The following is a 14,206-nucleotide window of genomic DNA, read 5'->3' as shown; positions in this document are numbered from 1 at the left end:
TCTCAATATTCTGGCAGCGTGTCTGTAAAGCGTCGTGAACGTGTTTGTGGTTGAGCATTATACACAGTTAGCTTTCTGAATGTAGAGTAGACCAGCATATATGTGAAGTCAATTTGACGTGCAAGGTTGTTTTCGCAGACAATATTACGATTCACAATTTATAGAAAAATGTTTTGGGACCTGCCCAATTTAATGTCGTTACGACCCCTCGATCACACAGCACAGCCAACCAAATAAAATAAAATCGTGTACGAGCGCTTAACACGCCGATTGTTATGTTTTAGCTGTGGGTCCAAATTTGATAATATTTGAAATTTGCCTGCCAATTATTAAATCGTTATGATACATAGCAGTCATCGCCCCCTACTGGCAAACTAATGCACCAGGATCGATAATGCAATTGAGACTATCCTGTTATCTGGGGTTCTCACCTGATGAAACAAAACATACGTTAACTTGATGTTACACCGAGTCAGCCGGGCCCATGCGGAAGCCGCCCTCGCTTTGCGGCTGTGACGGAGACGTTCCATTAGCACACTTGGCTACGTACGGCGCGAAAGAAGTTCAACGTACGTACCGTCGATCGTTGATTTATCCGGCACTGTGCAATTATCCGGATAACAACATTATCCGGCGGTCCTGGGCCGATCCGGCGAAAACGGCAAAACCGCTCCAAAGGCTGTAACCAGTCCGGAGATCGGCACCGTTTGCGGGACAAAAAAAGTAGCTCAGCTTGATTTCAGTGGACACTTCTACACCCCCTATCATCACCCCATGCAGAGTCTTCGAGATTGGAATGGGAAGTACAGTCTAGGGAATACAGTATCGTTTTACAGTAGGATATGTATTTTCGTCTATTCGTATGTTCCATGCCAATTTTGCATGGTAAACAAATTTTAAACGTTAAAAAAGCTATACACAACACCAACAAATATAATGTTATACAAGAATGTGTCAAAATAACCTATTTTTTAAAAATGATATGGTTTTCCGGCGTTTTAGAAAATCCGGCACCCCCTTCCCCCCCCCCCCCGAAGCCACCGGATAATAATCGATGATCTCCCGTACATACTCACGTCCGCTCTCGTTTCAGTCGTCCTCCTTCAGCAGCATCACGGACTCGACGATGTCGCTCAACATCATCACGGTCACGCTCAACATGGGTACGCGCTCGTTACTGCGAACCTTCACACGCACTCAAGACAAAGATCGTCCGCCCCTATAACATTAGCAGACTTTTTTGAGGCAAAGCGCTGTTCGCGAGTAGGCACAGCACACGAGGGGGCGGGGTGGCCAACACCACGCCCGGCCGCCTTTTGTCTCCCTAGTGGCAATGTTTACACACCACTTACATACACACACATGCCCCGCAAAGATGATTATGCTCGTGCGATTTGGGTAAAAATGATATGGACAGCCAAATTGATCGGTTTTGGCCAACGAAATTTTTTAGCAAAAACAACTATTTATGAATATGCAAAGCCACCCTTAAGCTTCCATACTGCCAATTAAATACTTCCGAAGACAATCGCACGTGTAAAATTGTTGTTAAATCCACGATATCTCCTTACTTGTTACATATTAAATCACGACAGGGTGGCGCAGCGGTTAACAATTGTGGCTCGCAGCACGAAGGGCCTGGGTTCGATTTCCAACTAGCGCATTTCTACGGCTGTTCCCTCCGTGTTCTCCAATTTCCCCCCATAGCCAAAGACTTACAACGTCGTTATTGTTGGCCAAACATCCCAATGTTAGCAGAACCTCGGTAAATAAGTAATAATTTATTATCATCATCATCATGATCATCTCCCCATCTCCTTCAAACAGAGAAGTACAACTTCCTGGGCATCAGCATCGTGGGACAGAGCAACGAGAAGGGAGACGGTGGAATCTACATCGGCTCCATCATGAAGGGAGGCGCCGTTGCCGCCGACGGGCGAATCGAGCCCGGCGACATGCTGCTGCAGGTCAGGGGTCGCAGGGGGGTGTGTTGCCTGCCGTCACCCGGGCTTTTGACGAGTTGATGGCCGTGTGTGCCGAGTTCAGGAAGCTGTGAGGTTAAGTGTCTGGCCTCTGCTTTGTGCGTGAACCCCCGAGTGGCGACTGCTGTCTGTCTGTGCCTCTTGCACGTGTACCCCCGCACCTCCGATTTGCACGGTTGGCTACGTACGGCGCGGAAGAAGTTCAACATACACACAGACGCGTTCTCTCCCCCCACCTCTCTATCCTGTTCATGCTCCCCTCTCCCTGCTGCGCTGTGCAGGTGAACGACGTGAACTTTGAGAACATGAGCAACGACGACGCGGTGCGGGTGCTTCGGGACATCGTGCACAAGCCAGGGTACGTGACCCTCCCTCCCTCTCTCCCTTTTTCCTCTCTCCCTCTTCCCTCCCTCCTTCCCTCTTCCCTCCCACCCCTCTCGCTCGTCCCTCACCCCCCTTCCTCCTTCCCGCACTTAAGACGACAAGCGTGTCAATGCTATGTAAGCCGCGTATGCCCCAGGATGTAAAGGTCAGTCCCCTGTGAACCCAGCTCTGCTCCACTGCCGTGAGAGTTGGGAGGCAGCTTTCTCGGTAAAGTCACGTAGGTAAAAAAATGAAATTACTTGATGCAGCAGTCATGCTGTGACGGTTCCACCTGAAGACGGAAGCTTGTGGCGCCTCCGAAACGTCGTGATTTTTATTTTATTTTACTTTTATTCATTTAAATTTTTTACCTACGTGACTTTACCGAAAAAAACCTAAGAATATGAATCCTTGCAGTCATGAAAGCTTCAAATCTAGAATAGGCAGCTTTCTGGCTGAGTTGCACGCAGTGTTATGTTTGGTGATGTTCGTATCTTCAAGGACTATGTTTTCCCCCTGCCAATCCCCCCTCCCCAACCTCGCAATTTGATGAATGTCGCGATTCAAGATCGCGATTCGATTCAATAATCGTTTCCTTATTTTTGGTATTGCGGAGCACGTTGCGTCTGTCGTTGCCTGCAGGATTTTGCGTGAAGTCGATCACGTGAAATGCACATGAATCAAAAATGCTCGATTCTCCACCCACACAATCCGGGGCGCGTGCCGTGGGCCTATGACTCGAATGATCTTTGCTTGCCAAGCGCTCTCCCTTTGGTTGCGGCAGTGACGACATTTGAAATGGGCAGGGATAGCTCCAGAGCGCGAGAAGAGGTCGTCCCCTTAAAATGCAGTGCGAGAGATGGCGAGCGTTTTTTGTTTGTTTGTGCCAGTACACCTCGACTGGCATATTCACCCAATTTTAATTAGTATTGCTTATTAATGTTATTTATTTTGGTTTTAATTGTGTGGTCGTGAAAATAAAAAAACCCCCACGTACCCTTGTCGGAGTCGATGAGCGAGCACACTGCTGAGTTGGTGGTTAAGAGGCATCCGCGCGTGACGTCCCAAGCTGGGGCTAATCGCTCGCTCGCGTGCATGCGCACACGCACGTCTGGCCTCCTCCCGCCCGAGATGATTTATTTTTGGTCCGGAAGCCGGCGAAGCGTTGCGCCCGGTTGGCACGTTAGGGTCAGGCAGGTCCAAGTCCTCGCGGGTGAATCCGGATTTAGACGGTCGCGTGCGTTCGTTCGTCTTAGCGCCGAGTGTTAGCGGTACGTGATGCCCCATGGGCCTTCTGCGTCACACATCCTCTGACGTATTTTACGTTTTTGGTTTGCTCCGCTAATTTTTTTATATTGTGACTGATGAGGCCTGTAATGGTACCAAGCATCCCCCTTGCACCCTAGTAATTTGATGAAGTGTCATAATTCAAGTTGATGCTTCAACCCGATAGTACACTTCTGTTGACTACATTGACCTATCCATAATAGAGGTTTTTGGATGAGATCGCGTAAATATAAATGCGTCGTTAAATCCTCCACCACCTGACACAGCCAATTAGTAAGGTTTGTCTGGTAAACAAAACGTGTCGATTCATTACTAGTTCAGCACACCGGTGTGTTGTAGAGTAAACCCGCAAAATTTACAATACATTGACCTACATGTAACATTAGCATATCATTTGCACGCAATTGCAAAAACATTTCACCGCAATCGTGAGCACAGGTAGCGATTGTGACAGATGGATCGGCGCATCATTGCGTGCCTGTGCCTGCGATAATCTCGTCACCTGGCTGTTTAAAGCAAGATGCCATGTTGTTTTGAGGAGTAAGCGTGCCATATGTGTGCGGGATTTGGCTCAAATCGGCCCGCCCGCTCTGTCCTCTTCTCTCTCCCTCGTCCCGTGGCTTCCTTCTGCGGTCTCCACGGTGTCTCCTTCACTTTGGATGAACTGCAAAGTTTAGTGATCTGCACCAAAGGCTCGCATCCTGGTGCATGCATATTCATTTTCGTTTCCTTTCCCCCCTCCTCACCTCTCGAGTAGTCACATTCCATTTGTTATGAGCAGTAGCAGCAGCATCTCATGAGACGAACCATTTTTCATTGCAACTCTGCAGCCAGCTGCGCATCGACCTGTTGTCAGAAACTGGACCCAGAGGGTGACTCTACAAAACATATTTCTAAACTCACTTCGGGGGACGTGTTTTTTTTATCCACTCAAAGGGCGAACACATTTTGTATGGTCTGCAGAGTGTTGCTTGTCAGTGTTTAAAAAAAACAACCAACCTGTATATGCGCTTACGCGAGGTTCAGCTGCCACTATATGGATTCTGTGAGTGTATGTGCATGCGCACATAGTCTGGCACAAGCGCCGTGGTGACACCACCGCCACTTGGTGGCGAATGGCGGTTGTTGTTGTGCTGCTTCGAGAGCTGTAGGTGCCGTGGTTAGTGCACCGTACTACGAACCCGGCAACGCGAGTTTGAGTCCAGCTCGCAGTAACAGTGGAGAATATTTGAAGTGGTTCTGGGCTTCTTCCTCGAGGTTGACTCAACCTCAAATGGGTAGCTGGTGCAGTGTTTAATCTTCTGCACCGGGGAGACAAAGACAGCCAGGCGTGGTATTGGCCATACAACCCCCTAGTGCGCTGTGTCGGCCTTCATAAGTTTCCCCAACATTCTGCTAAAGGCTATACGGTGTGTGGTCTTTGTGTTTTTTGTGTGCCGCATCCAACAGGCCCATCACCCTGACCGTGGCCAAGTGCTGGGACCCCACGCCGCGCGGATACTTCACCATCCCACGCAGTGAGTGTGTGCGCCGCCAGACCCTCCCCGTCTTTCTTCCTGCCTAAACGCACGTGAACTCCGTTGTGCACGCACAAACAACACTGACGCTACTGCCTGGGAGCATTACGCCGAGACAACGCGTAGCAGCCTCCATCACGAGGCTCCCTTGCGGAGAACCGCCCCCGCCCTCTCACCCGCCTCTACCCCCACCCCCCCCCAATCAAGCGAGAGCTCACCTCTTATCCCATAACCTCGATAGCAGCGGTCGACCTGGTGCGGCCACAATTCAGGTTCACTAAATTTACGATGTGAGCCATTCTCAAATGGTTGATTCTCATACGGCTTCACGCAGGTATCGTGCACACGCAAAAAACGGCTTTGTTGAAGCCTCGTGCATCGTCAACGTGCCTGAAGAAGAGGCCTTGGCCAAAAACATTAGCCTACCGTTATACCCGCTTCGTTACATGGAAGTGTTAACGATCAAGGTGGCTGGGTTTTTTGTTGTAATTTCTGTCTGTGCACCTCAACCAACGTAGTTTGTGTATCTATGTTTTTTTACTGGATTTTCATGGTCTGGACATACATAGAAAATCTCCCCAAAATAGTTTTGTGTGGGGGGGGGGGGGGAATGTTTGGGCGCCCAGTAGTGGGCGTTGCAGTTAGCGCAGCCGCGTTATGAACCCGGCGACCGAGCCAAGCTGATACCCGTCGAGTTGGTTGCTGGTACCTGTTGGTTGCATTTGACGAAGCGTGACTTAACCGTGGTTGTCTTCCCCCCCCCCCCCCTCCTCCCTGGTTGTGACGGTACTTGTTGTGGTTGTTGCGGTGGTGGTTGTTGTGGCCGTGTGGTTGTGGTGGACGTTGCCGTGGTTTTGTGGTGGTGGTTGTTGTTGCTTGCGGTGCGGTTGTGGTTGCCGCGGCGTCGGCGTCGAGCCAGGCGAGCCGGTGCGGCCCATCGACCCCGCGGCGTGGGTGTCGCACACGGCGGCCATGACGGGCGCCTACCCCTACGGGATGACGCACTCCATGAGCGCCCTCACGTCCACCTCCTCCTCCATCTCCAGCTCCGTGCCCGAGTCCGAGAGTGAGCGAGCGCACGCTCACGCACGCTTGTGCTCATGTACTCACACTCGCTCGCACACTCACGCACACACTCGCTCGCACACTCGCTCGCACACTCACGCACACACTCGCTCGCACACTGACGTACTCACTCGCTCGCTCGCACACTGACGTACTCGCTCGCTCGCACACTCACACACTCAATCGCTTGCACACTCACGCACACTAATGCTCACACACGCTTGTGCTCATGTACTTGCGCACGCGCACACTCTCACGCACTCTCTCGCACGCGCACATGCACTTGCGCACAATCACATACACATCCGCACACTCAGGCGCGCATGCACTCAAGAACGCACGCATTCGGTCATGCAAATAATCATGCACTCATGCACGCATGTACTAGTGCACTCACTCGCGTGCATATAACCGATAACACCCACACATGCATCATGCTGTTTGATACATGTCCCTTAAGTGCACAGATGTAATGTTATTGATGAATAAATGTCTTGGTACATGTCTAGAAATGCACACGCACAACATCCTCTGTGTCATCATCACAAGGGTGTCGTGATTGCTATACTGTGCTGACGTGACTCCCTCCGTGTCTCCCCATCCCATCTCCTCCACTCCCTCCCCATCCACTCCGCTCTCCCTCCCCTCCTTTCTGCTCCCTCTTTCTTATCCTGTCCACTTCCTCACATCCGCTCCACTCTATCTCTCTCCCACCCCCTCCACTCCCTCCCACTCCCTCCACTCCCTCCCATCCCCTCCACTCTCCCTCCCCTCCTTTCTGCTCCCTCTTTCTTATCCCGTCCACTTCCTCCCATCCACTTCACTCTCTCTCCCTCCCAACCCCTCCACTCCCTACACTCCCTCCCACCTCCTCCACTCCCTCCCACTCCCTCCACTCCCTCCCATCTCCTCCACTCCCTCCCATCCCTTCCCCTCTCCCTACCCTCCTTTCTGCTCCCTCTCCCTCTTTCTTATCCCTTCCACTTCCTCTCATCCGCTCCACTCCCTCCCACCCCGTCCCATTCTCTCTCCCTCCCTCCCTCCCTCCCGTGCCCTTCCCTGGCAGGGTTCGATGAGCTGCACCTCTCCATACACAGCGACATGGCCACGGTGGTGAAGGCGATGGCCTCTCCGGAGTCGGGCCTGGAGGTCCGAGACCGCATGTGGCTCAAGATCACCATCCCCAATGCCTTCATCGGTGAGCGACCACACCACGGACCTTTGCCTGAGGGGGGTGTGGAGCGGCGGTGGAGGAGGGAACTGACGAATTCGTTAACGGCAAGCAGGACCGCGCTCGTTTATCGAGGGAGCCTGCGTTTGGTGCTTGGGGGGAAAAAGATTTGCGAACGAAAGCACGAATGTCTTGTGTGCGTGTGTCTCGTCTACCCATCTGCTCACGTTCTTATGCACGCACGCTAATCGCAGAGTGTTTTTGTTAACATCTACTTTATTAATATTAGAGCACATTTTTGAAAATATTACATGGCTGCGCTTGCCCAAAACAAATACAAATCTCGGCATTGATATTGGTAAGCTGAGTAGTAAGTTTCACAACATAGCAGTAGGTAACCTCGTGACTGCGAGTGATTTTAGTCTATCAGTGCGTCGTCACCTGCCCCAGGTAATGCGGTGTGTCGCTCTGTAGAGAGAGTAACAGACGGGCACAAGAGAGGCATATTGAAGCGGTCTGTGGCTTGGTCTTTCGCGCGTCTCTCCGTTTGATGTGATGCGTTACCCCCGTCTGCCCGCTCGCTCTCTCTCAGGTTCGGACCTGGTGGATTGGCTCTTCAATCACCTCGAGGGCTTCCAGGACCGGCGGGATGCGCGCAAGTACGCCTGCAACCTGCTCAAGGCCGGCCTCATCCGCCACACGGTCAACAAGATCACCTTCTCCGAGCAGTGCTACTACATCTTCGGCGACCTCTGCGGCAGTACGTGGCACACGCGCGCATGCGCAGACGTACATGCGCAGGGATGTGTGCACGCAATTGGACAGGCACAAATGCATGAACGCGCGCATGTGCTAAAGCACATACAGTATTGTAACAGTGGCTGCCTTTATGTATGTTTGTTGAACTTCTTTCGCACCATACGTAGCCAACCTTTTGTTACCGAGGGACGATAATGATGCAGTGCGTACACGGACGCACGCCACGTGATCTGACGAAGCACGCACACGTGCGGACGCATGCCGCATAACGACATCCACACTTGACCGACAGCCACAGAGCGCCAGCCGCTGTGGCCAACTGAGATTGCGCCACCAACTAAGACCGGCGCTGGCCGCTGTTCTCTCGTGCGCACACACCCGCCTTCCCAAGCGAGCGGTGGTGCACTTTTGCCGTTTGTGTTCAGAGGGTTCGCAGTTCGAGCTCGGCGTCCGCCTTGATTCTAATACAGCCGGCGTATCAACTGAATACAAATATGGTCCGCCCGCTTCGTGGCGAACGTTAATGATTCTGTGACATAACTCGTGCATGAGTAGGTGATGCCTGCCCGCGTCATTAGAAAATCACTCGCAAATTGGAACCACGATACTTATTTATACTGGAGGAATCCAGTATATAAAGCTCAGGAAAGGTAAGCAATTCACTCAAAAAATATATAGAAACGATTTATTTGAACCAGGTAAAGTCCACTGAGATAATCTTTTTCAGAAGTGACCTGGCCACAAATGATAGCTCGACTAAGTGGCTCATCAGAGGTATAGCCACGTCGCAACATCGCCCCCTTGCTGCGAAACTACCGCAGGCCAGACCCGTCCGTGAGAGACGGCGCCTTCGCGATATCCCTGCGCTATGATAACGGCTCGAATACCAACACGCAGCAACACTTTGAAATAATCCCCACCTGCTCATCCCGCCCGTGCCGCCCTCGCCTTCCCCGTCAGACATGGCGAACCTGTCGATCCACGACCACGACGGCTCCAGCGGCGCCTCCGACCAGGACACGCTGGCGCCGCTGCCCCACCCGGGCGCCGCTCCGTGGCCCCTGCAGACGGCGTTCCCCTACCCGCCCTACCCCCCGCACCCGTACGGCCCGCTGCCCCCGGGCTTCCCCGAGCAGGGCAGCGGCAGCGCCGGCAGCCAGCACAGCGAGGGTACGTGTGCCAGCGCGGGGGGCGCGTGGGGACGCGTGGGGATGCATGGGGGCCGTTTTGACGGGCGCGGCGAGCAAGCGGGAGGGCTCTTCTTGTGCGGCGGCGCGTGCTACGATGCCGCCCTGCGCACGCGGAAGGACGCCGCGTGTGTGCCGTGGGGTGGCGGACGAGTGGAGGGGACGCTTCGCAGAAGGAGATGGTGGGAGAGATGAAATCGGATTGCACGGACGCGCCGGTTGGATGCGTTCGGTTGCAAGACTGTGGGAGATGGGGCGACGGTTTGGGGAGGCCCTTATCCAGCGGTGGATTCATTGTGGCTGACGATGAACATGCGTGTCACGTGCAAGCACGCGAGCATATGATGAGCGCTCCCCCCTGTCGTCTTGTTTGTGTCTCCTGTTTTCAAACAAGACGCAAAAATGTGTGAAAAGCACACAGCCGTTTGTGCATTATGCAAAAGCCCAACAGTGCATTGTGGTTCCTTTGTCTTCGATCACACTCGATCACAATCAAAATAAATGTATGGAAATGGAAGCAACTGACAGCAGCAGTGAACTGGTTTTATAATAATTAGGACTCATCAGCACACCTGCAAAGTCTGTTTGCTGCATTAACGTGACTTTGACATTTTCACGTAGTTTTCAGCAGTGGGAATAATACATTCTCGTTCGATTTGTGGATCGTGAATCCATTCCTTAGTTGAATCCCAATCCCGAGTTGTAACTATTCTTTCAAATCGTTCAGAGGGGAAGAGTGCTGAGCTGGCATGAATGATTATGATCGAATCCACACATCCTATTGGGATTGAAGCAAAGTTATTTGACACATAACGAGTTGATGGTCTCAACCTGGCCATCAATGGTTTGGCACTCATTCGGCTAAATTTAAGCCTTCAGACATAATAATATTGGTTTGACGGTAATGCTATAAAAAAATATTCTCAGTGTGGGAAAAGGCTGCCCCATACTGTCAATCAGAGGTCACTTGAGTTTTTTAAGCATCTGAGTTGTATGTAATCCACTTGCACGTGCTGTACAAGAAGGGGCGATGCAATGCTCTCTGCAAGCAATCCGAATGGATATTTCGTCTCATTAAATTACGCCCATAACACAATTGGTGACGACGTTGGACGGGTCGGGGAAACGACTCCGAATGCGTTTGCCGGCTGTAACCTGACGCAGCACGACGGTCCGTGTCGTCCCCCCGGCGCGACCACAGGGAGCCGGAGCAGCGGCTCGAACCGGAGCGGAGGGGCCGAGCGTCGCGGCTCCGTCAAGGAGAAGGACGCCAAGGGCCAGGGCAGCGGCGGAAGCGGAGGCGGAGGAGGGGGAGGAGGAGGGGGAGGGGGCGGCAGCAGCGGGGGCGGCGGCGCCGACTCCAAGTCCGGCGGCAGCGGCAGCGAGTCGGACCACACGACGCGCACGGGCAGCGTGCGGCGCGCCCCCAGCGAGCGCTCGCACCGCAGCCACGCCAGCGCGTCGCACCACAGCCTGCCGCGCAGCCACTACTCGTACGGCGCTCCCGGCGTGCCGCCGCCGCCTCCGCCGGCGCTCGTGTCGGCCGGCGCCCTCCTCCCCGCCGCCTCTGCCGTCGGCGCGTCGCCGGGCGTCATGCCCCCGCCGTACGCGGTGGCAATGATGGGCGGCGTGGGGCATCTCCCGCCCGGCACGATCGTTCCCCGCGTCGCCGCCGCCGCCGCAGTTGTCGACGTCGTCGGTGGCGCCGCCCCTGACGGGCCCCCCCGGGGGGCCGCCCGTCAGGGACCTGAGCTCTGTGCCGCCAGAGCTGATGGGAAGCCGACAGTCGTTCCGCATGGCCATGGGGAACCCCGACGACTTTAACCTGGACATCATGTGAAGGGGAGAGTGAGCGAGCGAGCGTGCGTCTGGCTGGGCCCTCCGCTCGTGTCCCCGCCCGATTGAGCCGGGGTCGCTCTTTCCGTTGACTGAAAGCTGATCGTAATGAATTTGTTTTTTTTCTCGTCTCCTGACCGCGGTGTAGTTTATCGTCGTGTACATAAATGAAGATCAAAACAAGTTGGAGGGAAAACGAAAAAAAAAGATGAAGTCAAATGAAAGGAACGGTGGGGTGGGGGGGGGGAAGGTTTGCGGGGCAAAAAAAAAATGTGGCCATGAAAGCAAAGGGAGAGAATTTACGGAAAACTTTGTTGCCGTCGGTGCTCCCGAGGTTCACGCTCGCGTCTAGCGGCGAGTGCGCGAGCGGTGAAGCGAGATTCGTGGGAGCCGGACCCAGGGTGGAACCGCGACTGCGAAAACACGGCGGGCGTCGGGGGGCGGGGGGAGGGAAAAAAACTGAAAAAAAACGATTCAAGATGGAACAAAAAGATAACGACGTCCCACGATATGACAAAGACGCTCATGTCAATACTTGCTACAGGTGCTGTAAAAACAACGGTCGCCCATCCCCGGTGTTGAGGACTTTGTCGTTCGGCTTGCCCGCATTTCTCTGCGGATTGTGGGGAGCGGGCCTGGTTTAGTGTATTTTTAACACGCGTGTAGGAGGCTTTCGCGACCACAGTGGAGGTTTTTTTTGGATTAGAACGCCTAAATGTAAATGTGTCGTCAAACCCGCCCGCCTACCCAACACAGCCAATTAGTGAGGTTGCGTGACGTAGACGGAACGTGGCCAGTTCGTTACTGGTACAGCCCTAACGGTTGTGTTGGAGAGTAAAGCCCACAACATTGACAAAGTCTGGCGGTCGCCTGATGAGGCTGGTTCTACTCGAATTGTAAACGTTGTGGCTTTACCTCTCCAACACACCGGTTAGTGCTGTACTAGTAACTCATTGGCTGTGTTGGGTGGTGGGCGGGTTCAACGACACATTTATATTCACGCGATGTAAACCAAAAAGCTGTTATGAAGTGTATTTTTAATCGCGATTCTTTAAAAACCTAACGAGTGATACAGAAAGCCTAAACGATGTAATGTCTTTTTTTTGTATTTTGTTTCCCGACCGCCTGCAAAAGTCTTTTTACGTTTACCCCCCCCCTCCCCCCACTCTCTGCGTAGAATTACCCATCGCTCTGGAATCATTCGACGCTCTTGAAACGGGGATAAATTGTTACTATCGTATTATATATATGTGTATATTATATATAGAGGCATTTGATGTGAGCGGACCTTCCGAACCCTGGGTTGATATTCCAATATTCCAATACGACTTGGTTCTACTTCAGTTTACTCTACGTTGTTAACTTTTCGTTTCGTTTTTTCCCGCCCCTCTCGCTGATCAAAAACACTAATCGTTGCCCGCGCCCCCCCCCCCCCCCCCCGTTCATCGTCGGGTAAGGCTCCGATTCGGCACTGCCCTCCCTCTCGGGTTTCTCCGGCTTGGGACTCTCCGCTTCCACGCACATATTCTTGCCCAGGACCGCGGCGCGAGAGCCCACAAGGCCGAGCGTTCTCTCGTCCTGCCGCCATCAAGAATTGGTGGGGGGGGGGGCGGGGGGGGGGCGGGGGGGGGGCGGTGGAGGCTGCACCTCGCCAACATCGTGGGACTGCTCCGTGAGCCAGCGAGGTGCACGGTGGCGCGTGGGTGGCGTCCTCCCGTTCCAAAACCCACACGCGGACTCCTGCTGCTGCCTCTCTGGCCGCAGGGCCCGTAAAGCTTCACGGCAAGGCAACAGAAAATACGGCTCTGTGCGACTCGCGTTGCTGCCGCCCCCCCCCCCCCCCACGTGTCTGTCTTGTAAAGCGGTGTTGGGAAGCAAGCGCCGCATTTTTTAAAAAGGGACAAAAACGCAACCGTGTTGAAATCATCACCGCTCACCGTCCGCTGTTGGTCAAACGCCCGCCCCCCCCACCCCGTACCGCGTGGTTTGGGAACACGACCGTCTTGTCGAGCGAGGGGCGGCTTCCACCCGGCGAAAGCCCGAGGCCTTCTCGAGTTAAGGAGGCGCTTGGAAATGAGACGCGAGCCCTTGGAAATGAAATCGCCATCGGGAATCTTAAGAAGTGCCGCGGGCGTTTCACCCGCGCGATTCCAGCAGACGTCTCTCTCCGCCATCCGCGTGTTTTGTTTAATATTCGTTTCATGTTTTTGTTTTGGTTATTGTTATTTATGTTTCATTTCTTTGAACTTTGTGCAATCAGTTGCCTTCCCACCCCCCTCCTCCTCCTCCTCCTCTCGCAGTTCCCACTCCGCCCGAGGTCGTCGTTCATTGAGTAGGGGTCAGATCCCGAGTGCGGATCGTTAAAACGTAAAGGACGAGAGAGAGGCCTTCTCTCGACTTGACTTCGGTCATCGCGTGCAGACATCGGCCGCCTCTTTTTTGACGACACCATTCAAATAACAAAAATTGCCGCGTGCCGACCGGTCCACTCTCGGCGCCGGCAAATGGCAACGGCGCCGGGCACCCAAGGAGTTGGCCTCCCACTTCACCTCCCCCCTTCCCCCCCAACACTAATCTCCCGTCGTGAACTACATCGCTAGCTTTTCGTAACTTCGCAAACCTCAACGGTTACGTTTTTTTATATCGTTTAAGATCGTTGTTCTCACTTTCGTTTGATTATGGCTGCGTAGGAGGGTGACGCTGCAGTATTAGCTACACACTACTACAGTCTCTCTTCTGCCGTTGAGCATTTTTTTTGTAAAAAAAAATATTTCGTTATGAATTAGCTCGCGAGCTCCTTTCTTTTCTCCTTGTTGTTGCGCCCCCCCCCCCCACCATCTCTCGCTTCCGGCAACGCTGGGACACGAGCAGCTCCGACACGGACTGCAGGCTTCAGGGGCATTGCACCACTCGCCGCGGCCATCGGCCACCGTCGTCGACACCCAGATATCTCGCAGCTTAGCCGGCATCTGTCGATTGGTTGCAAAGGCCCTCGTAGGCCGTGGCGCTTTCGTTCGTTCCTGCCGCCGCTCTCGAGCG

The 14,206-nt window shown here is 53.6% G+C and overlaps 1 protein-coding gene across 1 annotated transcript in view; it reads left to right on the top strand.

Moving 5' to 3' along the window:
- Positions 1-12,404, top strand: part of DVL3 (dishevelled segment polarity protein 3) — a 52,144-nt gene extending 39,740 nt beyond the window's left edge. Inside the window, 10 exon segments of the mRNA XM_078607798.1 lie at positions 1,094-1,163; positions 1,828-1,967; positions 2,264-2,340; positions 5,082-5,149; positions 6,069-6,215; positions 7,281-7,412; positions 7,978-8,145; positions 9,105-9,314; positions 10,533-10,990; positions 10,992-12,404. Coding sequence (XP_078463924.1) covers positions 1,094-1,163; positions 1,828-1,967; positions 2,264-2,340; positions 5,082-5,149; positions 6,069-6,215; positions 7,281-7,412; positions 7,978-8,145; positions 9,105-9,314; positions 10,533-10,990; positions 10,992-11,171 — 1,650 coding nt within the window. The 3' untranslated portion in view covers positions 11,172-12,404.
- The last annotated feature ends 1,802 nt before the right edge of the window (positions 12,405-14,206 follow it).

Source organism: Lampetra planeri, chromosome 28, assembly GCF_965212315.1.
Source record: "Lampetra planeri chromosome 28, kcLamPlan1.2.h2, whole genome shotgun sequence".
Classification (NCBI taxonomy): Eukaryota; Metazoa; Chordata; class Hyperoartia; order Petromyzontiformes; family Petromyzontidae; genus Lampetra; species Lampetra planeri.
This window is presented reverse-complemented; position numbering and strand designations above follow the sequence as displayed.